Raw genomic sequence first — 24,882 nt, 5'->3', positions numbered from 1 at the left:
CAGTGGTCTGGGCCAGGGGGTCAGCTTTGTCATCAAGCTGCTTGTGACCTTGGGCCAGCCCCTCTGAGGCCTCTGTAAAATAAGGGGTGGGGCCCTTCCGACTCTGATAACCTCAGAAATGAGGAGCGGGGCTTCCCTTGGAGGCGATCTTCTAGGGACTAACAGTGCCCCCGGGACAGGCAGAACAGGAGAAGCTGGCAGGGGTGTGCCCCTGGATGTGTGAGGAGTGTGTGTGTGTGTGTGTGTGGTGTGTAAGGTGTGTGTGTATGCGCGCGCGCGACGCCTCTACCCTCGGGTGGGGGGTGGAGGGAGGGGCGGGAGGGGCGGGGCCTGTGGGCGGGGCCTGAGTGGCGGACTCCGGGCGCTCCTCGCGCGCGGCGGTGGCCGGGTGCGGCTGCGGCACCACCGCCTGGGCGCATGGAGGGGCCGCCGCCCACTGCGCCCCACCGGGCTGGCGCGGCGAGGACTGCGTAGCTAGCAACAGCATGGAGCAGGTCAGCGGGTGCGGGGCCCGGGGCTCGGGTGCGTGTCTTGGGGGGGAAGGGCGGGGGGCGGGAGGACTGGCTGAGGGTGGGCGCGCTGAGAAGGACACGGCGGGAGGGGTTTGGGGCTTTGGAGCTCCGGGCGGGGCCAGAGCTCTGGGGAGGGGATAGGGCTGGTGTGACATAGAGCTGGTGCGCGCGCGCGCACACACACACACACGCACACACGAGTACTCTCCCACCACTGACACAGAGGGAGGCGCTCACCGAGGGCTCACACGCTCCCTCGCTCCCCATCCTTGCTCCAGAAGGAGAACATTTAGAAGCTCCCCTCCCATTCGATAAGGTCCCGGCCCCTTCCAGGATCCTAGTCAGCTCTGCATAATGAGGAATGGCAGAGGTGGGGGTGGCTCCCAGGGCATGTAACTACCGCTGACCCTCCCGACCTTGTCCCCTCCCCACCGTGGGACCTCTCGATACAACCATGCCCTCCGCCCTTGCACATCAAGGGGCTTCTCCCACCAGGCTCCCCTCCAGTCCCAGTTCCAGCAGCTGCTGTCACCATTTCATGGCAGTGAAGAGACGGGGTGGGCTGGGCAGCTTGTCCACATGCCCCCCAAATACAGACAAGCCGCCCCTGCCAGGCCCTGGGTGGCTTCCTTTCACACAGTCTCCATCAGAGGGGTCCCGGTGATGGCCCCCTTAGGTCAGAGCACCTCACTCCCTCCAGAGCTCAGTAAACCCTGGACAAGAGGGGCCGTGCCCTTAAGTGTGTGGGAGGGGCCCTCCCTCTATCCTGACTTGCTGCCCCCAGTTCTAAGAGGGGCAGCATCCTGAGGTGCGCTGCAGGGAGGGGGCTGCCTTGCTCCCTTCCTGGTCACAACTCAGTGAGCCGTCTTGGGGTGGGGTCTGGAGTGGAAAGGTTTTCTGTTCCTGCGTGTGCCTTTACATGTCCACGCTCCCAGGCTCAGCTTAAAGCTGTGTCTGGGGCCTGGGCTCTGAGACCCCTCCCCTCTGTGGCAGAGGGGCTCTTGGGTTGGTGGTGAGAAGGGGCGTGGAGGGGTGGAGGGTGATGAGTCAGGGGATGCGGTGCGTCTCAGTTCTGGGGGTTGGAGGGAGGCTCTGAGGAGTCGTGAAGGGTTCTCGGCATCTTCCCTGGGCTGGGCGTTATGTGTGGGGAGGGCTGTGGGCTGGTCTACTCTCCAGGTCTGCTGGGCATCTTGGCTGTTAATTTAAATCGCCCGTGGCAGCTCCCTGGAGCACCAGGCGTGGCAGGGATTCGTCATTCTCTGCTGTTGTCATTACTGACTCTACCTTCAACTCCACTCTGAGCACAAAAAAGCAGGGGTTGGGGAGACAGGACTAAGTGCCCCTGAATTGCTTGCGTTAAAATAGTTAAATTTATGTTATGTGAATTTCATCTCCATTTCTTTTTTTTAAAGAAAGGAGAGGTAAGGCTAGGGAATGCCACTGCTTTCTGCCTGGAGGACCCTAAACACATCTCAGTGGGCCTGTGGCTCAGTCTGAACTGGTCCTCCATTCGCCTTTTGTACTTCTTCTGGGAGTCAGCTGCTTTCCATTCCCAGAGGCAGAGCCTGGCTCTCCTGTGTCCTGGCATTGTGGAAGGGACAGAACACGGAGGAGAGTCAGGACATCAAAGGGGCACTGGGAGCCCTTGGACATCTGTCCTCTCGGTGAAATCCCTGCCAGCTGTGCTGAGCGGTGGCTTTCCAGTCCCTTCTAGGTGTCCTAAAACAGCCCTGTTGAGAAGCGCAGCAGGCAGCCTGTCCCCTGGACCGTGACACACCCTCCCCCCCACACTCCACAAGGGGACTCTGATGATCAATACAACCGTGGAGGTGCCCACACTGATGTCAGCGCCTGGAGGCAGCCGCGGCCCTACCAGCCCTGTGGGTGTCGCCAGCTTCCTGAATGTGTCAGAAGCATGGGGTGTATGGGGTGCTTCTGAAATCAGAGCTGCTTTCACCACCCCAGGGGAAGCTCCTATTTTAAGTTTCCCATGTGCGGAGCCCTCTTGTAAAGCAAAGAATCCTTTTATAGTGTAAGGACCGCCCTGATGTGTCTGTTTGGTATGTGTGGATTTTGGCATGGAGGGTTTCCTTAAAGGGGAGCATGCCTGGAATCTCTCACAGGGGCTGGAATGGCCGGGTGGAGTGAGTGCCAGGACAGAGGGGTTTGCCCCTCTGTGGTCAGTGCCCTGCCCCTCTTTTTCCCTCCATTTAATTCCCCTCACTCCTTCCCCGGGCTGGCTCGGTGCCAGACAGAGAGGGGAGCAGCTGCCAGGGATTTCCGGAGCTTCCAGGGGGAGGTGGGAGCCACCCCTCCCCAACTCCTTTCGCTGCTCCCCTCTGTTCCTCTCCTCCCGCCATGTCTTCCCTGCTTCTACATTCCCCTCCTCTCTCCTCCTCTCACCACCCCTCGTCCTCCCAGAAGGGCAGAGAGACAGGGAGGAGAGTGGAGCAAACCCTGCTCCATGCAGGGATGTGCACGGGCCAGGTAGTGTGAGGCAGGGTCCAGGTGGCCTGTAGAAGCAGGGATGCAAGCCAGTTGCTAGTAGCAGTTAAAAGCCCTCACCTAGAACCATGAATTTAGCATCCTGGAGCTAAAAGGGACAACCTGGCCTAGCTCCTCCCAGAGGTATCACACTTGGTAGAAAGAGTAAAGGCTCAGCGTCAGACTTCAGCAATTTATTTATGCTCTCTGAGCCTGTTGCTTCATTATAGAGTGAAACTAATAATACCTACCTTATAGTGTTGTCATGGGGAGTCATGTTGGTAAAGAAATAATGTTTGCAAAGAGCTTTGCACATAGTTGGTGCTCAACATACTTTAACTCCATTCCTCTCCGTCTTGGTGTTTTCAGGCCCCTGCTAGGTGGTGTCACAATCCTCGTCAGTTGTCTCTTAGCCTTGCACACACACTCACACACATACAGTCCTCACCACCAGGCCAACGGCCCGGTATCACGCAGTGGAGAGCCTGTGGGGCTGAGACCCCAGCCCAGGGCCAAACTATGACGTAGGTTTCCCAACATGATTCCCTTGGGGGGGGGGTGCTGCCAGTTGAGAGTGGCAGGGGTGGGCGTCTTTTGACCACACCCGACCTGATACTAGGGTTCACAGAGTGTGGCTTGCTTGCCCTGCGGCTGGCCCAGGGAAGCAGCCACCTCTCTCTCCACCAGGGTCAGAGGTCCAGAAGTTGCTGGACTAGGGCCCCAGCTGTTTGGCAGATTGCCAATGTCTCTCAGCCCTCGCCTGGCCAGAGGGCTGTACCTCCCTCCTCAAGGACTTTGAGATAATGGGATCCCTCTTGTCCAGGATTCCTCAGGGACCTGGCAGCAGGGATGAGGGTGAGGACTGGCATGGACTCGAGTGGACTGAGGTCCTACCCTACACCATTCAAGGGACTTGATGAGGTCTGAGGTCCCCTCTCTGGGATGCCTGGGGCTCTGCCAGAGCTGGATCCCCCACCCTTCCCCAGCTCTCAGCCTTCAGGCCTCCTTTCCCTGCCACCTGTCTGTTATCAGCCTTCAAGGTCTAAGCCAAACACGACCTCCCAAGGTCTCTGCCTTCTCCCCTCATTATGGAAGCCTCCCTGTTTTTGTCCAGTGCTCTGTAGCACCATCCCAGCACACCATCCCAGCAACCTTTGCTGTGCTTGTTGCCCTCCCTGCAAAGTGAGCTCTTTGAGGACAAGCACATCACCTGGTCGGCCCATTCCCTGCTACCCACACAGCAGTTTGCATGTAGCCAGAGCTCAATAAATGTCTTTGAACTTGACTGACTGGGCCACCGCCTTCTTTTTTTAATTAATATTTTAATTTATTTGGCTGTGCCAGGATCTTCATTGTGGCATGCAGGATCTTTAGTTGTGGTATGCAGAGTCTTAATTTGTAGCATGAGGGATCTATTAATAGTTACCCTATCAGCGATTGAACCTGGACCCCTTGCATTGGGAGCTCAGAATCTTAGCCACTGGACCACCAGGGAGGTCCTATGGGCCACCACCTTCCTTGGAGATGAAAATTTAGGTGGGCATGAGTTGCTTCAAGGGAACAAGCAGAAAACCTGGGGGCTGAAAGCCAGAGGAACAGGTCAGGTCTCTCTTCAGCCCTTTCCTCCACTCCTGCCCTCCTACCCTTCTCCACCAGGGGGTGCTCTCTCCCCTTCCGTGGAAAGGCCGGAAGCTGTAGCCAGGTGTATGTTGGCTCATCACGCCTATAACCCCTATGACCATAACCCCTATGGTCATCACCCCTATAGTGTTCCACTCATTGCTTTGATTCTTTATCAAATGTGACCTCTCAGTTGGAGACTGGTGGAGAAGGCCTATTGTTTTCATCTACAGAGGGTGAAACTAAGGCTCAGAGTATGTACTTTTCTTCAAAGACATTCAGCTACTATGTGGGCAGGATGGGAACTTGAATGTGCTCTTGGTTCGGGGCTCCTTGATGACACCATAAAACCCCGCAACGGCTCCTAGGCCAGGCCTGATCCTGGCCCTGGAATGCTCTGGTCTGGGGACTCCCTGACTTCCCCCCACTCTCCTCTCCTAGCCCTGCCTGGGTCTGGGGAAGGCAGGTTCTTCCACTGGCAGGATGCTGGGTTCCTTTTCCTCTACTCCACTTATCACCCCCTCAGGCTCTCTCTCCCTTGGCTCCTGCTCCCCAACCTAAAAGCCTGCTCAAGTGTTCCCCCGGAATTGGAGCTGTGCCTCAACCCCACTCACCTGTGCTGTCCCCTGTCCCTTCCTGCTAACTCTCTCAGTGGCCCAATTCCACTTCTTCACACTTGATGCTCTTCCTCACTGCACAGTCTGGCCTCCACCCCGCCTGTCCCCTGCTCGAGGACACAGTACCACTTCCTCCAGCTCTCTCTCCTCAATCCTCCTTGCTGCCTCTTCCTTCCTGCTTGCCCTGAAAGGTGGGTGCTCCTCGGGTCCCCTCCCACATCTCATCTCCTCTCTGCAGTGTCCCTGGAGAATCCGAACCTCACTCCTGATCCATGAATGACTTCCAAAGCCATGTCTCTAGCTCACGCCCCTCTTCAGGGAGAAGGACCCAGGGTTCAAGCTGCCAATCACTACCCCACCAGCAACACAGCCTGTATGTTAAGTGTGTGGACTTGAGTCCAAATGGTGTGTGTTAATCGCCCAGTTGTGTCCGGCTCTTGTGACACCATGGACTGTAGCCTACCAGGCTCCTCTGTCCATGGAATTCTCCAGGCAAGAATATTGGAGTGGGGAGCCCAAATGCCTGGGTTCAAATCCTGGGTGGCCTCGGGTAAGATGCTCAAGCTCTCTAGGCCTCAGCTTCCTTATCTGTAAATGAAGATAATACCTATTTCATAGACCCTTTATAAGGCTGAATTGGAATAAGATATACAAAGGATTACTTAGCCCAGTGCCTGGCATGTCCCCTCTCCCTGAGAACACACTAGACAGCTAATATATCATATTCTGAGCCATAAAACTTGGAGTTGTTCTGAAGTGTAATGAAAGTTGCTTAGTCATGTCTGACTCTTTGGGACCACATGGACTTTACAGTCCATGGAATTCTCCAGGCGAGAATATTGGAATGGGTAGCCGTTCCCTTCTCCAGGGGATCATCCTGACCCAGGGATCGAACTCAGGTCTCCTGCATTGCAGGCGGATTCTTTACCAGCTGAGCCACAAGGGGAGCCCACTGGGAGTTGTTCTAGACTCTTCTATTTCCTTTCCATAATACGTAGTTGGTTAACAAGACCCAGGGGCCTCTGATGATTGGTGCCCCCTGCCCAAGTGCAGGGCCCTCCCATCTGATCCCCCACCCCTGGCTCCTTACTGCCTCCCCCCCCCCCCCGCCCCCGCAACCTCCGTTCTTTCCCACGTCATGCTACAGTGGCCCTGGCACATCTCTGCTTAAATCCCTGCTGCAAGCTAGGCTGGAATCTAAGTGCCTCAGACCCAGTCACTCCACGGTGACATCCCCACCCACATTTCCTTCCTCATCCCTCCGTGCTTCCTGCCCACGAACCTTTCACTTGGCTCCAGACACACTGCTGGAGTCTGCTTTCTCCTGCCTCCCTGCTTTTGTCCACAATCTTCTTTCTTCCCATGGCCCACCACACCCTGTCCCATCCATGACACCTTCCAAAGATCATAGCCGCTTGCTTCTGGAAGCCTTCCTCTGCTTCTGCAGCCTTCCATGGCTCCTCTCCTGGGATCTCACACTAGAGTCAGGATTGGTAAGACCAGGACTCTTAAAGGGAAGGAGCTAAGCCTATCTCCTATCCCCAGGGGCCACCTCCACTCTCCTACCGCAGGGTATATTAGGACTCCCAATAAACATTTGTGAAGGGGGAAAGAAGCTGAGTGGGCTTAGAGAGGAATTTAGAAAGGGAGGAGTATAAAGAGGATCCTCAGTGAGGGGCACCCTCCATCCCATGTTGGACTTTATTGCCCTATTCCCCAGAGAGTGTGCCAGGAATAGAGTGGATTCCAGGGAGGATGGTGGGATGCAGGTAATGGGATACAGATGTCAGAGGGGATGGGGAACCGAGGTGAAAAGGAAAGATGAGAGAGATGCTGGAGAAGATGGATGGGGGAGGGCAGGACGGGATGGGGGTGCAGGTGAAGGTGCAGGAAGAGGTGGGAAGGGCAGCAGGGTGGGGGAAGAGTCCACTTTCTGGGAAGTGGGAGAGGGTGGGGGAGGTGAGCGCAGTGCATTGTGGAGGGAGGAATTGCCTGCCGGCCAGTGTGAGCTCATTTCCTCTCACCGCCTCCTGCAGTGTCTGAGGGCATGAAGCTCTGGAAAAAGTGAGTCAGGGGTACCCCAGGGGCCACCCTCCCCCCTTCCCCACACCCTCAGTCCAGTCTGGATCTCAGATGCCACTGCTCCCCCCCTTACACAGACAACCCATTTGTTTTGAGAGGAAAGAACCCCTGAGCCAGCGTTGGACTGTTGGAGCTTCAGGGCAGAAAGTCAGACAGAGGGACCTGGTTGAAGACTAAGCAAGAAAATACAGGCGGTGTGATGGGTTACAGTTAGATAGCAGGAAAGACTTCTCAGAAGTGGGGCATAATTCCGCTGCATATGACCTTGATGAAGAGAGGTGAGGAAGGAAGAGGAGTCATTAACTGCCCCACCACCATTACAAAAGCATCCTTTTCTACTGCCAGAGAATTTAAAACATAAAGACTTAACAAGTCAATACCTCCTTCCTGAGGCTTATAGGAGTAGGGGTGGTCTAGATGGTGTCTGGACAACACTGTCCCTTATAGGGTCCGAGTCCTTGATCCTGAGGATCTAGGGCTTGAGGCTGATCGGCTCTCAGGAGGCAGGGTGGTGATGGTAGAGCAAATAGGTTTTATGAGGCTCCTTGCCCCAGAGGGGGTGGGACATTTCAGTAGGCAGAGTTGGCTTTCCCACTTTCATTGCCTTCTTCATCCAAATCATATTCCTATTTATCTGTGGCCTCTGCCTTCCTTTCTTCACAATCTGGGTGAAGAAGTACAGGAGCCCTTTAGAACTACAAGAAGGCAAGGGAAAAAAAAAAAATAAATAAAAATAAAAAAAAAAAAAAAAAAGAAGGCAAGGGAAAGAGGTAGCATAGGCTGTAAAATAAAAGGAGGTAGGAGGGATGTTGTTAGACAGCAGAAAGAACTTTCCAGCAGAAACTAAAGACTGAGAGACTGTCCCTTCCAGGGTCATCAGGGCATGGGCTGCTGGGGGGCAGGGAAATGAGAAATGGACTCAGGACCCTGGTTTGTTCACTGGGCCCAGCTCAGAATGAGGCTGGGAAAGGAGGCTGTGGGAGCTTGTGACTGGAAGGCCTGGAGTCTGTTTTTATTGTCACCCACTGCAGAGTGGATCTGTGAGCTGTCTAAGGGCGTGAGCCACAGGCTGGCTGGGTGGGGGTCTGAACCCTGCCTGCATGAGCTGAGACTAGGAAGGGAGTCCTAGATTGAGGAGCATAAAAACTGAAAGCTCCCCTGTTACCCTCACCCCCTCCCCCTCCCCCTCCTCCATCTCTGCCCTTGTCTCAACTGCCATGGGTCTGTGAATGGAAGGCTTCCTAAGTCTTTTTCCTGTCTCTCCCTCTCTTCCAACCAGAGTCATTTCATCTTTGTCTCTGATTTTCTCTACCTCTCTCTGTCTCTATCTTGTCTCTGCCTCTCTCCTGCTTTCTGAGTCTCTCCGTCTCTGTTTCTGATCATCTCTGTCTGGCTTTGTTTCTCTCTGCTTCCCTTTCCGTTTCTTCCTCCCTCCCTCCCTCTCTCGGTGCTAGCTAGTCCGGTGTTCTGTGCCCGTATCCTCTTTGCTTGGCCTGCCTGGATCGTCTTTTCTGGGCTGGGCCAGCCCAAACTGTCTCCCTGAGACCGTCTCTCTTCTGCTGGCTCTGTCAGCGACAGCCCCAACCTCAGCCCTCCGGTACGCATCTGTAACCCAGCAAGAGGCAGAGGGTGCGCCCCGTCTGGAGCGCAGGGGGTGGAGCGAAGAGACGCCCCACCCTCCGCGTTCGACCCCGCCCCTTCGGTCCCGCCCCTCCCGGGTCCCTGCCTGCGCCCCCAGCAGTGCCCTGGCCACAGAGCCTCCCCTGCCGCCCGATGAATGGAGTCGCCTTCTGCCTGGTCGGGATCCCGCCTCGCCCGGAGCCCCGGCCCCCCAAGGTGAGGGCGCTGATCCAGGAAAGGGGGCGGATCCAGGCGCTGCCGGGAAGGTGGCAGCAGGGCTGGGGTCGCGGCGTCCCCGTTCCGTGGGCACAGCCTGGGGCACACCGCGCGGGCACCGCGGGGCACGGCCGCAGAAACATCCGCTGGTGGTCGGGAAGGGGGCTGGAGCGGGAGCTGCTCTGGGCAAAGGACGGGAAGGAGGAAGGTAGTCAGGGGGTCGCGACGCGCACCGGGCTGCCAGGGCCAGGGGCACCGACCCGGGCAGCGGTGCCAGGCCCCCGGCGGCCGGGCAGCGAGGGCGGGAGGCCCGCGCCTTTTGTCCGGGTTTTTCAGGCGGGGCGCCTGCCGCCGTTTCCTCTGCCCGAGTTTTCGTTTTCCGTTGGCGAGGCCCCGGCACAGCTGGAGAGGGAGTGGGGGAGGGGGTTCCCAGAGCGGGATGTCCTTGGCCACTGTGGCCGGACACCCCCTCCCTGGGCCACACTCCCCTCCTGCCGGGCCGGGCCACCCGACAAGCTGCCCGGCGCGGGTCCACCGCCCCACTGGGTCCTGGGAAAGAGAAACAGGGCTGGGACCCCTGGTCCTTCAGGCGCAGCTGCCCTCCCTTCTGCCCTCTCAGGCTGGCTGTGGGTGGGTCTGGGCACGGGGTGCCAGGGGCATTACTCAGCGCTGGGCTGCTTTGCTTGGTTTCTTTCATCTGCCAGCTGCTGAGGCTGGGGAGGGGCCAGCAGGGGCCTTCGGGCTCCATTGGGGCCAGCCCCCTCCATACCTCTGAGCCTGACTGCCCAGTTCTGCTGGAGCACCACCCCAAAACAACCCCCCTCTTTCCAAGCTGAAGAGTTGAACACTGACAGGTTAGTGGTTTTCGGAGCTGGGGAAAAAAGTTCTCTGGGGGGTCCAGGTTGGGATCAAGGCCTGGGCAGAGGTCTCTTGCTCTTTTAACGCTGCTGGAAGATGTAGGGCTATTCTCCCCAACCATCTGCTCAGTGTTGAGCTGGGGTATGGTGCTTTGGAATCTCTGAGCAAAGGTGTGTACCTCAGAAGCTGGATGTGTGCACAGTATTCCCTTAATCTGCATCTCTATCCCCGACTCCCCCTCTACCTTTCAGCCAAAAGTGTTTCCTAATTACAAACTTGAATTTCAGGATGGACAGGGGATGGAAGTGGAGGTCATTATCCTTGAGTTCCTTGGATCGCCCCCTCCACACACTCCACCACCTATTTCATCCCCACCCCCTCCCTACTATCTCCACCCCCAGCCCCACCCTGTCTGCTGGGGGTGGATGGCATTTGATCCCCTGGGGTTGTCCCCCTCTGCCAGGGCAACAACCCCATTCCTCAGAGTGGCCGCTCTCACTGAGATGCACTCATTGGCATGCAGTTTGAATCTCAGTTACATAACCAGTCATCTCACCTCCAAACACAGCCCAAAGGCCCCACCAGCCCCAGACTCTTCTACTTGCTCAGAAAGTGTTTGGGTCCACCCTAGATTTCAATACATAAATCCTTCAATGCTGGATATGAAGGCCTCAAAAGCCAAGCCCCAGGAGCAGGTAGGGTGGATATTAGGGGCTGAGACTATACAATAGTGCCGGATCTTCTGACGGGAGTCATGGCACAAGATGAAACTCTGAGGAGGCGGGTAGTATTAGGAAGGTGGCTTTGGGACACCATGGAGAATGGGGCAGGCTTTTGAGGATCTCAGCTCAAGCAGAAAGGGACCCGACCTGGGAATAGGCCCTGTGTTTAGGCAGCCTGGATGGGGATGTCTGTGCTCCCGCCTCAGGCCAGCTCTGAGCTCATGGGCCAGGGGTGCAGGAGGCCTGACTGGCCCCCTGTGGGTGCAGCACTTTGAGTGGGGGATGAGGAAGGGTGCTGGTTACAGAACAGTGCAGGAGTGGGCAGCGGCATTTATTGCTTCATCCTGTATTGCAGAGATACTTAAGGACTTCATGATGTATCAGATTAAAAGAGAGTCTACAAAGGAGAATGGAATAAGTTACTAAATAAAGGACTGCAGTTAGCTCTTTGGGAGAACTTCTAGGGAGAAGTTTATAAGCTGTAGCATCCCAGGCTAGCCTGGAGCATCATGCAGGGAAGTTTCCTGTGGTGTAGCGGGCTAGGTAGACTCCTATGATGTTGGATTACAGTGTAAAAATCTGGAGAGATTCATGGGAGATGCAAATATACTCAAATGAGCATATACATTAGTGCCTGAATAAAAAAAAAAAAAAAAAAAAACGTGTTGTAAGGATGAGGAGTTGCTTTAATAGTAGAACTGATAGCTAAGACATAGATAGCAATTTCTCTGGGCCAGGATTTATGTTACCTCTTCTAGACCTCACAAAAGCACAGTAATTTGGGTACTATTATTTTATTATCCCCACTTTTCAGTTGAAGACACTGAGGCACAGAGAACCAATAGCGTGGCCAAAATCACATTACTAGTGAGTGGCAGGGCCAGGATAGGGACCCAGCAGTCTGGCCCAAGTTCATGATCTCACTCCACTACCCTGCGTCTCACGACCTGACTTGTCTGCTGTTACTCCCACCCTGAATCTGGGTCTGTCTTGGATACAGGCCAAGATCAAGGTCAATGTCTTGCTGGATTGGAGCTTGGTGGCTTGTCTTTCAGCTGAGACAGAAACGGGGACAAGATGCCTCAGGATGGCCAAGCCTCAGGTGTCCATCTGTGTTTGATAGGTGAAGAATCGGCTCATTTGCTCCTCCAGCCCCCCATCCCACCCCAGGCCAACCCACCACATTTGGTCTGTGGCTTGGTTCATTGGTGTTTTCCTTCCAAAGGGGCATCGGCTGTGCTCTGTTGGCTGCAGGGGTTCAAAGGTGAGATATTGGCTTGGTCAGGGGTTTGGACAAAGCCTGGTTTTAATTATCCTGCTCTCTCTCCCTCCCCAGAGAGAGCCATGAATAGGGCCTGTGGGAGCTGGCTCTGCCTTTCCCCTAGCACCCTCCACCCCCTTCAAACACCCGCCTTTAGATCCAGGCCCCCCTCTTTCATGTGAAATTGTGCCAGCTTGTCAGCAGGGCAGTGCCAGTCAGTGCCAGGCTGGCGTCTCCTCCTCACTGCCTCAGTGGGACAGCAGGCTGGGATGGACTCTGGGGCCAGCTGAAATCTCTGTCGGGGTGGAGCTTGTCACCTGTCACAGTGGGTCAGGACCAGAGGGCCCATCTTGTCCAGCAGTGGGGAGCCTGAGGCCAGAGAGTGGCCAAGGCCAGACAACCCGAGAGTGGTGGATGGGAACCCCGGGGTCCTGACTCCCAGGCTCCCGGCCTGTGCCTTTCCCCACACAGCTCTGTCCTGGGTTCCCCATTCTGGTGCAGGGTTCTGACACTGGGAGGGAAAAGGGAGGGCAGGGAGGAGCAGGGAAAGTGGACAATGTGTCCTGTTCATCTCTGTGTGCCCAGTGGCCAGCACAGTGCCTGGCACAGAGCTGCCAGCCCTCCATAAATGTTTGTGAAATGCAGGCTGGGGAGCAGCCCCTCCCCTGGACCTCTAGGGTGCTCTGTGCCAGTTCTGCCCAGCATCGGGATGCTTGGTCTACACATCAGTCTCCCTGCCAGACTGGAGTTATTTGAGGGCAAGAAAAATAATCACGGCCACCACTTCCACGGGGGTGCATTGTCCCCATCCCATGTGACGGATGAAGACACGGACACAAAGAATTATATGGCTTCCTGAGGTCACCCAGCTAGTAAGTGGCAGAGCTAGGGAGTTGACCATGCTTATTCCAGCAGCCCCAGAGGTGCTGTGTTTATCTTGGTGTCCACAGAGCCTGGTACACAGCCAGAGCTCTGAGAATGTTTGTTGATTGACTGACTGACCGACTGTGTGGGGAAAAAACCATGGAATCCTGTAGTCTAATCCTTTGGAAGTAACTGGGTTAGAGTCTTGGGAAGGTAGCCTAGAGATGCATCATCTTATTCTCTGTGCCAGGACTTCCTGAGCCAGACCTGGAGAGGAAAGGAAAGCCTACCCTGGGGACTTACCAGGCAGTCCAGTGGTTAGGAGCTTGCACCCCCGACCCTGGACAGGAGCTAAGATCCTTCAAGTCGTGTGGCATGGCCAAAAAAATAAAGCTCACCCACACCCTATCACACCTGCCCTCCAAGGCCATTGGGGGCCCCCAGCTTTCTGACTTCTCTCTTGCTCTCGCTCCCTCCTTTCCTCCCCCAGAGTTCTAAGGGAGTGGTGCCGAGCAACGGGCAGGTGGGAAAAAGACTACAGGTTGGATTAAAGATGGCTGTTTCCTTTTCATCTCTCTGGCCCTGAGATGTTCAGCCCAGTGTACCATCTTGGTGGAAGATTCCTTCCCTTTCAAGTTGGAGGGTGGACGGAGTAGCAGGTTTGGGACAGGGCCTGGCACAACTACAATTCTCCATCTCTCATGGAAAGGGGTGTTGTGTTTCCAGTCACCTCGAGTTGTAAACCTGAAGCCCAAGGCCACCTTCTCCAGCCTCCTCCAGCCTGTGTACCCCTAGGCAGGTGACTTCTTCCCCTTTGACTCCCTCTGTTCCCCACGGACTGCTTTGAATTAGCATCAAACTGTCGCTATCTGCAGGCCACACTTCATCTGCTGACAAAGGCTGGTGGGAGCTAACTAAGAAAAAAGAAGTGTGGGGAGTGTGGTCTGCCTTCTAATATAGACAGGCCACGCGGGAGACGAGAGCCCCAGGTCTGGCGTGGCCTCTGTGCGCTGGGAGGCACATTGGGTGTCTGGCCTTGCCTTCAGCCTGAGGGGCTTCAAATTTCAGCTTTACCCCTTAGTAATTGTATGACCTTGGCCAACTCACTTAGTTGTTTTTTCTTGTCCCTGAAATAATCCCTCAAAATTGTTGAAAGGATTAAATGAGGTAATACTTTACCTGGTGGATGACATTTGATAATTGCAACTATTAGCTGAAGCTGTTATTAAACAAACAATGATCAGTGGATAGAAATGAAAATGACACACTTTGGGCTCAATAAAGAGAATCCTGTATGGTTGGAGTAATCTGAAGAGCTGTCCTTGGAGGTAATGAGGCCCCCACCAGTGGAGGTAAGCAAGCACAGGTTGGACTAGAGAGAATTCAGGCATTGGGTGAGGAGTCAACACAGAAAAACCTAAGGACCCTGCTTTGGGATCAGCGCTGTGTGGTAAGAAATTAGAGGAGCAGGTGAGATGTGGTCCCTGCTGTCAGGAACTGGGGAGAAGAGTGAGAGGTTGGCTGCTGTGGTTTGGGCTGTGAGGCACCTCTGAGGAAAGGGAATCCTGAAAGGCTGCCTGGAGGAGGCCTGGGAGGAAGGGTATGGTTCTGATGGGTGTGAGAAGTGGCTTGGGAAGGGCTTGGTGACTGAGAGGCAGTGAGGTGTCTGGACCGTGGGCTCTGCAGTCAGCCCAAAGCTGCTTCCACATCCTGGCTGCCCAAAGGTATTGGGTGAATGGTGGGGGTGGGAAACGGGTAGTTCCCTGACCTCCCCACCCTCGAGACTTAGCTGGACCAGGGATCAGGACCACTCCCTGTGGCAAAGAGCCGGGGCCTCCAAGGAACAGAACTGGGGAAAGAAAGACTTCTCATGCCCAGTGCATTTGGGGGCGTCCGGGGGTCGGGGAAACAGTGGGGCCTTTGTCCCCGGCCACCGGGAATCTGGCCCAGCAGCCAGCCCTGGGTCTGGCTGGGCCCTCTGCAGGCAGGTCCTCTTTGAAGTGACCCTTTCAAAGCTCAGCCTGAGTCCCTGGGAGGAGAGAACTGGGGCGGAGCACGGGGATGACAGACCCACAGCCAAGGATGGAAACAGACCCGGCGCAGGGCCCTTCGGGTGGGAGGGCTGGTGGGAGGTGTGTGGGCCAGAGGAATGTGGCCAGACTGGGGGGACATGTGGGAGCCATGTGGAAGGACAGCCGCTCCAGGGTCTTGGCCGCCAAGTAGGGGTTAATTAGGGGAGGACAGAGTTCATTTTGGCCTGGTTTCCAACAGTCCCTAGCTTGATTTCTATCTGACTGTGGGCTCCTAAGTCTGCAGCTTCTTCCTTTTTAATTTCCTCAAAGTGTGTGAGAGCTCCTTGGAGAGAATTGGGTGTAGATGCAGGACTTAGAGGCTGTGTCTGAGAGCCCCCGAAAGGCTGGAAGGGGAGGCTGCAGGGCAGACCTCTACCCGCCACCGCAGTTTCCAGCATTCTCTGAAACAGAATGGATATTAGAGGCTGCCCCCACCTCTGGGCCTAGAGAAAGTCCAAGGCCGAGGGGCTAGAAGCAGAGGGGAAGGGGCAGCCAAAAGTGGGAGGAAGAGGAAGGCTGGATGCCAGGTGAGAAGCAGGTTCAGGCTGCTCAGTTCTGACCCAAGAGGAGTGGACAAGAGCCCATGGTCTCCCCAGCTCTGACCACTATGTTCCATGAAAGGGAGGACAGGAAGGGGCGAGTGTCTGTTGGTGGGTTGTTTTGGACTGAGCTGTGGACCGTGGAGCCTTCGGAGCCCAGGTGAGACCCCTCCCCCACCTTGAGGCTCTTTTCTGGTTCAGGCCCCTCATCCCCATCTTCCCCTGGCACCACGGCACTCTCTGTACTTGGGAAGACACTTCTAAATCTCCCTTTCCTCTTCCGAGGGTGTGGCCCCTGGTTCCTCCCCAAGAGAAGGGGAGGAGGGAGCTGAGCACCAGGCCATGATGGAGGGGCTGCGGGTGGTTCTGGTACTTTCCTGTATCTTGCACTGGCATCTGAAGGGCTGAGCCCTCATTAGCTCTAATGAAGCCCTTGGCTGCTTCTGCAGCACCTGGTGCCCCCCTCTGCCCTGCAGCACCTGGTGGGGGTTAGGGGATAAGGGGGCAGCTAAGGTTGGACCCACAGCCCAGGAGGGGATGGCATGTCTCCAAGAGGGGAGAGTGGGAGTCAGGCAATGGGGGTCACACAGCAAAGCCAGGATTGCTGGTGGGAAGAAAAACGGGTCCCCTCCCTGTCCCACTGGGACCTTTTCCTCCTCCAGTGGTTTCCAGGTGCTTAGATCCCCACAGTGCTAGGGAAAGCATTCTCTGAGACTGGGTGTGGCCCAGGGTGCTGAGGACATTCCCAGGCCTGGCTTGCATGAGAGTGTCCCTCTCCCTAATTTCAGCCTGGGGCAGGAGAAGGACCTGACGCCAAGAACTGGAGGCTCAGTGCCTGGGAAAATCAGGCAGTGGCGAGGTCTTAATGCAGACCAGACCGGACTTTGTTCATTTGGTGGCCGTTTCCTGTGCACTGTTTGTGTTCCAGGCTCTCTCTGTGGATGAATATGAAACAGCCCTGCCCTCAAGAGGTTCCTTGTCTGCTTCCCCACCAGCCAAAAGCTCCACTAAGGTTTTGTAAGGGGTTCTGAGATGTGCACATATACTATCCACCAGTGCAGACACCCCTTGCCACCCCCAAAAAATATTACCATGAAAACTGGCCAGATCTAACCCAAGAGACAGACCTACAGAAGATACAAATGGTGTCTTCACCACGACATCATTTCAGTGTAAATGTGGTCACAAAAGTGATGATGGGAGTTGAAAGATGGAAACTGTGCCACTGGGTAGAATTTCTGTAGGGACTGGTTAAAAACCAGTTGGTGATATGATTAATCTCCTTTCTCTCATCTCCTCTTTCCAAATCTATTGTTGAGAATTCTTTGGTGAAACCTCTTCTGATCAATTTTCAAGGACTGTCATGAAGTGGTTGTACATTTACAAATAAAAAGAACCAAGACCCTGAGAGGCTAAATTACTCCACCAAAGGTCATCCAGCATCCAAATTTAAATCTGGGTCTTTCTGAATTCTAACTAAGGCTATCGTGTGTCATGGCTACGTGCCCAGACAAGAAAGAGCCTGGGAGCACAGTCCCCATCCTGGAAAGGTGGCCACTTCTCCTTGCCCCCAGCTGAGCCTTGAAGTCCAGGTAGGGGCTGGCATAATGAAGGAAAGGTGGTGGATGCAGGCAGCATGATTATGTCTTGCTTCTCTGTGACCCTGCATGCACAGGGTTTCCTTCTGTGTCTGGGATTGTTCATGAGTGGTATGGAGGACCCCAGGGCTCCATCAATAAACGTGGGCTGAGTCCCTGCCCCGCTAAAGATGCTCCAGCTCTGAAGGGAAGAAAGCTTCCCCAAGGAGGTGAGGCTTGCCAAGGCTTGAAAGATGCCTGCTGGGACAAGTGGGATAGTGAAGAAGGGAGAGAAGGGCGTTCTAGCCAGAAGGACCCAGCATGAGCAAAGGCAAGGAGGTATCAAACAGCCTGGCCTCTAATGGGGCCAGTGAGTGCAAGATTGAGAAGAAAGAGAGATTGAGACTGTCAAGGCCAATGAGGGCCAGATTCTGGCCCTCTTCTCCATCTCATGGCGGATCCTTCATGCCATATTATGGAACTTGACTTGCTCCCATCAATACTGTGGAGCCATGGAAAGGTGTCAGGAAATGGAGGAAGCAGGCCAGGTGAGAGTTGATGAGGGCTGAATGTGGAATTGGAGATGGAGGGGACAGGATGGGAGCAGAATGTGTCACCCTCTTCCCCTTCCCAGAAACATGCCATACCATCTCTTCCCCTTGTCTGATAGAACTGCCTTGCCTTCTCCATTTCAAACTCCTGTTTATCCTCAATGTCCAGTTCTAATATCCTTCTCTGTAAATCTGCCACACACAGACACACACACACACATATGTATCAGCCACCAATTCCTCAAATATAAGGGGATTTCCTCCTCTGGGCACTAGACTCTAAGCCCCACGAGGGTAGGGGCTTTGTCTTGTTCACTACTCTATCTCCAGCTTCTAGACCTAGTGAAATTGAATGAATATTGTTGACTGATGAACTGAAAGTTACCATAGTACTTCACAATGCCTTGTGAAAACCATATAATAATAACATTAGGAGTATTGGTTGCAACTAACATTTATTGAACATTTCAGTGTCAGGCACTGCTGTACTGAGCACTTTATACACATTATCTCTTTAATGTGTACAACAGCCTTATGGGGAATACAGTATCTCTATTTTATAAATGCAGAAACAGAAGCTCAGAGAGGTTAGTAACTTGTTAGTAACTAGGACACACAGCTAGGAAGTGTGACCAAGAAACGGGTTGGGGTTCAAAGCCAGATTCTTCTGAATCTTGTTTAGGAATGTTTAAACACTATGCTCTGCAGCCTTTAAATTTTCTCTCATGTCTGTCTCTTCATAAAATCAGGAACTGTTTTATTAACTTAAAAAAAAAATCCTTTGTGAACTACTGAACTAAGATTTATAAAAAAAAAAACAAACTCCTATGTGCCAGGCACTCCACACTGAGCCCTCTCAGGGACCTCATTCACAGCTGAGGCTTGGAGAGGGAAGAGACTTGACTGGGGTCACACAGCTGGGACCTGATCTTAGGTCTCTTGGACTCCTAGCCCTTGGGGACATCTAGTCAATCATGCCAGAATGAAAGAAAGAGGAGCCAGGCTCTGAGGTTGACTGAATCTTTTGGGGGCACACAAGGGGTTGCATTGGGCTGGGGACTGAGTCTCCTGTTCCTGGTCCAGTGTGCTCTCCACTTTGGTCATTGATGAGAAAAGGGGAGGCAGGGATGGGCTGCTGTAATTTTCCAAAAGCCCAGCTGTCAGACATATGAGCTCCAAGAAGGAGAGGCTGACCTGGCCCTGAGGTGGGCAGGGAATGGTGTCTCAACCGCAGAGCCTTACCAGGGCCTCGACAGAGGTAAGGTGAGAGGTTGCACATATCACTGCGACTCATCCAAGGGGTGACCGGCAGGACCGCTGGGGAACCGCGACCGCCACAAGTGTGAGCGGGAGCCCAGAGCGACGCTAGAGCCCATTCGGAGCACGCTTCCGGAAGGGCAGAGACTCACCAATCAGATAAGCCAGCTGCTCTCTATTTGCATTTCATCTGCATGACCACACCTCTTGGATCCTGCCATTCAGTCTCCGCCCCCAAGCGTGACTCCTTGGCCTCCTCCCCATTTCGGGACCTGGTGCAGGGCTGGGCTCGGGGGCTGCGGGAGTGAAGGGCCGTCCTGGGCGGCCAGCCTGACCGCCCTATTCATAGCTCAGGGGCTGGCGTAGTTCGCATACTTGGCGTTACTCACGTCTGGCTGGTCCGAGGTTGCCACCCTCTGCGCTCCTCCTTCCCTCCACTTTTTCCTCCCCTCGAACTTCTCCCTGTGTCTCCTCCGCCACTTTCTATCTGCCTGTTTTCCTGAAGTCTGGGGGTTTTCCTGAAGCCGAACCCTCGGGAGGAAACTGAGGCCTGGAGGGGGGCGTGTCTCTCAGCCGGGCCTCAAGGGAGAAACGTAGTAATGAGGCGTGTGATGAGGTGGCTGAGAGCCTGGACTCTGCCGGTAGACAGACCTGGGCTTGAATCTGTGCTGCTGCTAGCCGTGGCTCCCTGGCAAGTCCCTTAGCTTGCAGTCCGGGAAGCTTTTCAGAAACAGTCAAGCTGAGACCTGGAGGGTAAGGGAGAAGTTAAAGGAAGGTGGGGGAGGGAAAGACAAATGTTAAATTCCAGGGAGCAAGAGCTGTGGGTGTGGTGGGCCAGCGCTGAGTGGACAAGGGCTTGGCCAGCTGGGGTAAGGGGACAGTGAACCCTGCAAAAGAGATGAAGCAGCTTCCCTTTTCCCCCCACCCCTGACTCTCTTTTTCCAGCACCCCCACTTTCTGGATCTGGTTCCTACTGAGGAAGGAGTTGGTGGGGTGGGGCGGGGGAGTACAAGAAGATGGACAAAGATCTGAAGCAGCCTCTGCCCCAGACAGACCTTTCCTGGGAATGGGGATTTGCCAACCATCCACCCTCTCTGAGGAGAAGCTCACTCATTCCTGAATATTCAGAAACAAGTGTGCTGAGCATCCATACTAGGCCAGGAGCTGACACGGTCCCAGAACCTTCCAGAACCTGCAGCCCCCGGGGGAGATGTTGGTCAAAAGAACCTCATAAATATATAGACACCATCTCGAGAGCACTGTGAGATCTGACCTGGTCTGGGGGCCAGAGGTGGTGTCTCTGGGGAGTGACTCTTTTGCTGAGAACTGCAGAGTGGGTTGGAACTAATTAGGGTGTGGGTTGATGAGGCAGGGAGGGAGCTGGGGGAAAGGGAACAGCATTCCAGAAACAGCATGTGCAAAGGGCCTGAGGCTGGAAGGGTGCCTAGTCTTCAAAGGAACTGGAAGGAGGCCAGGGTAACCCGAGCACAGAGGAAGGGGGTGTGGTGGGCATGGAACCCAGAGGCTCATTGCACAGGGCCTGGTGGTCCTCATATTAAAACAATGCATCTGGACTGTCAGGGGCCAGAGGAGTGACAGAGACTTGAGTAGAGTGGTAGACATGGTGAAGTGGGTGGACTCAGGAAACATTTGGGAAACAGAGTCCACTCTCGGATGGTGGGATGTAGGGCCAGGGCTATAACCCCTCCCACTTATCGGTTCCCAGGATGCTTTCCCAGCAACTTTGTCAGACTGCTATACCTACCTTTGTTTTATAACTGAAGAAATAAGAAAACCTGTGTGAAATCAAGGACACAGCCAGAAAAGGACTAGAGTCAAAACCGTTGGCAAGTGTGACCCTTTCTCCAGGTCAGCTTTCTCAAGGCTGGGCCAGAAGTCTCCTTCTCACCAGCCTTCTGTCCCGTGCCCTTAGGTGCCCTATGATTTAGTTCAGCACCAGACTGGGTGGGGGGCCCAAGAGGCCAAGATGGTGTGTGGGTGTGTGTCTCGCTTATCCTAAGAAGCTGCTCTGCTGTTAAATGAGGTAATGCATGTGACGCGTGCCTGGCTTATAGTAAGGGCTCAACAAATATTAATTACTGCTGCGGCTGTCACAGTGTCCCCAAATGCAGAGCCCGGCACCCGGTGAGGGGGAGGATCTGGGGCAGAAAGCAATGCCGCCGTCTGTCCTCTTCAGACCACAGAGCCCATCCCAGAAACCATCCCGGCTCCCTCCTTGGCAGAAGCCAGGGGAGGTTGTTTGTCCCTGCAGAGCCACCGTCCCCTCCACCCTTCCAGTTGCCTCGGGCCAACATGGGCTGGATTAGGGAGAGGTTCAGCTCTTACACTGCCTGTGCGCTGGGCGCTGCCTGTGTGCTGGGCGTAGGATGACCTGGGCAGGTTGAGCAGGGCCTGGGCTGAGGGGGTGGGTGGTTTCAGGGGTGGAGCTGAGAACCTCTCCCTGTAGGGAGCCCCATGTGCCTTTGGGTAGACTTTCAGAATCTGCTGAGACCTGCCCTGGGAGGGGATGTGGTCTCAGCTTGACTTGGACTGAACGCTCCCCTGAAAGAAACCAGTGGATGCACCTGTTGTCTCTGCCCAAGTGGTCAGACAACAGGAAGAACTTCTGGAGAGAGGTGTAGGGGACCACAGGAAGAGCCACGCCCAGGGTTCTCCCCCAGTCTCCTCTGAAATGAGCTTTTCAGTGTGGAGTCAAAGAACGAATATGATGACTTTGGGGAAGAGTCATTGCAGGCATCTTCTGGCCTTCAGGAATGGCTGCCCCTAACACAATCTAGTCTGAGAAAGGGCTCTGGCCTCTCTCTAGGCCTCCTTGATCAACCAAAGTGAGACCCTTCCTAAGGGTCCACAGTTGCTCTGTCCTTCTGGTCCTCTGTAACAGGCGGGGAGTCTGACCCTGGGGCCTGGTTAGGGGCCTGGACAATGCAGCAGGGAAGGGGAGTGGAGGGAATGAGGGCACCCTGCCCACTCTGGGCTGTGAAGGAGATAAGTGTGCCAGACCTGGGCCAGCAGGGGGCTCTGCCGCATGTGGGACCTGCCCGTGTCTCTGCCAAGGCTGCATCCTTCAGCGTGCGGGCGTGGTTTTCATGGAGGGTGTGCCTGAGAGAGCATGGGAGAACAGGGATCTGCCTCTTTGTGCACACCCTGGTGTGTGTGTACATGTTACAAGTGGTATGTAAACATATGTACATAGGCTTGGGAAAGACGTGTGTGTTGAGGGCAGGGTCGGACCTCAGGGGATATGGAGCCCCATACTCAGCCTGACATTGCTAGAAAAGCTCTTCCAAGGTCCTGGCACCTTGGAATGTGGCATTTCAAGACACTGCATCCGTCTGTCTGGCCTCTGATAGATGGTAAGTGAAAGTGTTAGTCGCTTAGTCCTGTACGACTCTTTGCGACGCTATGGACTATAGCCCACCAGGCTCCTCGGTCCATGGAATTCTCTAGGCAAGAATACTGGAGTGGGTTGCGATTTCCTTCTCCAACGGATCTTCCCAGCCCACGGATCGAACCTGGCTCCCTGGGTTGATTCTTTGCAGGTAGATTCTTTACCGTCTGAGCCACCAGTGAAGCCTGATATATGGTAGGTCCTCATCAATGCCAAGGATCAACTGTGTGCGAGGTTCAGACTCCCTGGGCCTGAGAACTCCCCCTGCATGGGGACTACTAGGGCCCCAGAGATGACAATGGAGGTTCTGAGAGGACACAGTGGAAAGGGGTGGGAGGGAAAGGTTCTCCCCGAAGGAGGTGCCCAGCTGTCCTGGGCATCCACTGTGGGCAGGGCCTGCTCCTGGGCCCCATTGGAGGACCCGTTCATTTGTTCTATTTTCTTTCAGTAATATATATTTTTTTAATTTGAATTCTGACTTTGCCATTTTCTTGGTGTGTGCTGAAATATAGGCAGCTCAAAATTCATCATTTTTAAGTGTGCGGTTCAGTGGCATTAAGTCCATCCACATCGTTGTGAAGTGGTCACCACCACAAACCTCCAGAACCTTTTCATCTTCCCAAACTGAGACTCTGTACCCACTAAAGGGTAACTTACATTCCCCTTTCCCCCAGCCCTTGGTAGCCCCCATTCTATGTCCTATCTCTGTGAATCTAGGTGTCTCATATAAGCAGAATCATACAACATTTATCTTTCCTTTTTAAAGCAGTGTTGTCTCTCTCTCTCTCTTTTTTTTTTTTTTTTTTTTTGCTTTTTGACTATACCACGTGGCATGTGGGATCTTAGTTCCCAGAGCAGGGATCAAACCCTGCCCCCTGCAGTGAAAGTGTGGTGCCCTAACCACTGGACCACCAGGGAAGCCCCAGTACTTGTCTTTTTGATCTGGCTTATTTCACGTAGCATAATGTCTTCACGGACATAATGTCTTCACGGGTCATTGTAGCTCAGATGGTAAAGAATCTGCCTACAATGCAGGAGACCCCGGTTCCATCCCTGGTACGGGAAGACCCCCTGGAGAAGGAAGTGGCAACCCACTCCAGTATTCTTGCCTGGAGAATTCCATTGACAGAGGAGCCTGGTGGACTACAATCCATGGGGTCACAGACACGATTGAGTGACTTTCACTTTCAATTCACAATGTCTTCACAGATCGTCCATGTTGTGGCATATGTCAGAATTTAAGACAATACAATTCCATTGTGTGTGTGTGTGTATATATATATATATATATATATATATATATATATCACATTTTGTTTATCCAATTCATCTGTAATGGGTTGTTTCTACCTTTCCATAAAGGGAACCTTTATGAAATATGGTGCTATGAACATCATTGTACATCTGTTAGAGTCCCTGCTTTCACTTCTTTTGGGTACATGGCCAGATGTGGAATTGTTGGGTCATATCGTGATTCTGTGTTTAATTTTTTCCATAACCACCATATTGTTTTCTACAATTTTAAAAATTGGAATATAATTGTTTTACAATGTTGTGTTGATTTTTGGTGAACAATAGGAGAAATCAGGCATAAGTATACACATATCCCTTTCCTCTGGCGCCTCCCTCCCACCGCCCGCACCCCACTGCCTGGTCATCACGGAGCAGTGGGACTGGGCGCTCTGTGTTTTACAGCAGCTCCCTGCTAGCCATCTGTTTTACACATGGTAGTGTCAACGCCACTCTCTCAGTTCATCCCCTCCTCTCCTTCACCTTCTATGTCCACATGTCCGGTCTCTGCAAATGCAAATAAACCAGTTTGCATTCCCACCAGCAAAGCACAAGAGTTCGAATTTGTCCACATTCTCACCATTGGCAAATAGCTTTTGAGAGTCTACTACAGACAAAGCACTTTAGCCGTACAAATACATTTCTGAAAATGTAGTAGCTATGATCCTTAGGAAACTCTCAGTCTAGTGGGAGAGACTCAGGCCAGGCCCTGGAGCACTCTCTGAGGGAAGGACACAGGCCTTGACTGCTGGGAAGAGACTCTGGACTAACATGGGGCCGAACAACAACAAGCCTGCTCTCAAAGAGCCCCATCTGATGGAGAAAGCACGGCTTCTTCTTCTGACGAGTCCCCAGACAGGCCCAGAGATCAGAATGGCCACCGAAAGGGCATGCCTTGAGACAGTCGAGGGGCTGCTGAGTGGAGTAAATCAGGGGTTGAGAGGGCCTGTGGTGCGCCCTGGCCCACGCCGGGGCCACGGTTGCCTGGGCAATGGCCCCGCTGTTTACTTTGTGGCTGGCTCCAGACTCACCCTGCTCTGGAAGTGCTCATTTCCCACCATGAGGAAAGACCCCTCCCTCTGGTGTCCCTGAGGAGGGCACTGGCTCTCCTGCTGGGAGGAGGCCCTGCCAGCCTGGCACCTTCGCCATGCTCCTTGTCTGCTGGGAGCAGGCTCTGTCCTGGGGTCTCGTGTTGGCCGCCCCTTCCTCATTCCCAAAGGGCCTACAGACAAGGCTCAGGGCCTGAGGAAGTTCTGCTACAAAAGTGGGGGGGCTCCTGATGAGTCCTCCCTGCTGATTAGGGGGCGGTGGGGCACGTAGGGGGCTGGCAG

General features: G+C 54.2%; 1 protein-coding gene across 3 annotated transcripts in view; it reads left to right on the top strand.

The window, feature by feature from the left end:
- The first annotated feature begins 347 nt into the window (after nt 1-347).
- Nucleotides 348-24,882, top strand: part of ARHGAP23 (Rho GTPase activating protein 23) — an 81,308-nt gene continuing 56,773 nt past the window's right edge. For 2 of the 3 annotated variants that reach the window (XM_044939034.2, XM_025280243.3), the window contains exon 1: nt 9,001-9,151. In XM_044939034.2, the coding sequence (XP_044794969.2) occupies nt 9,089-9,151 (63 nt within the window). In that variant the 5' untranslated portion in view covers nt 9,001-9,088. Of the gene's footprint in view, nt 495-9,000; nt 9,152-24,882 lie in introns of those variants that run through there. The other variant, XM_044939033.2, reaches the window with a different exon arrangement.

The sequence above is a fragment of the Bubalus bubalis genome, chromosome 3 (assembly GCF_019923935.1).
Source record: "Bubalus bubalis isolate 160015118507 breed Murrah chromosome 3, NDDB_SH_1, whole genome shotgun sequence".
Lineage (NCBI taxonomy): Eukaryota > Metazoa > Chordata > Mammalia > Artiodactyla > Bovidae > Bubalus > Bubalus bubalis.
Note: the sequence above shows the minus strand (reverse complement) of the source record. Positions and strands in the feature narration are given on the sequence as shown.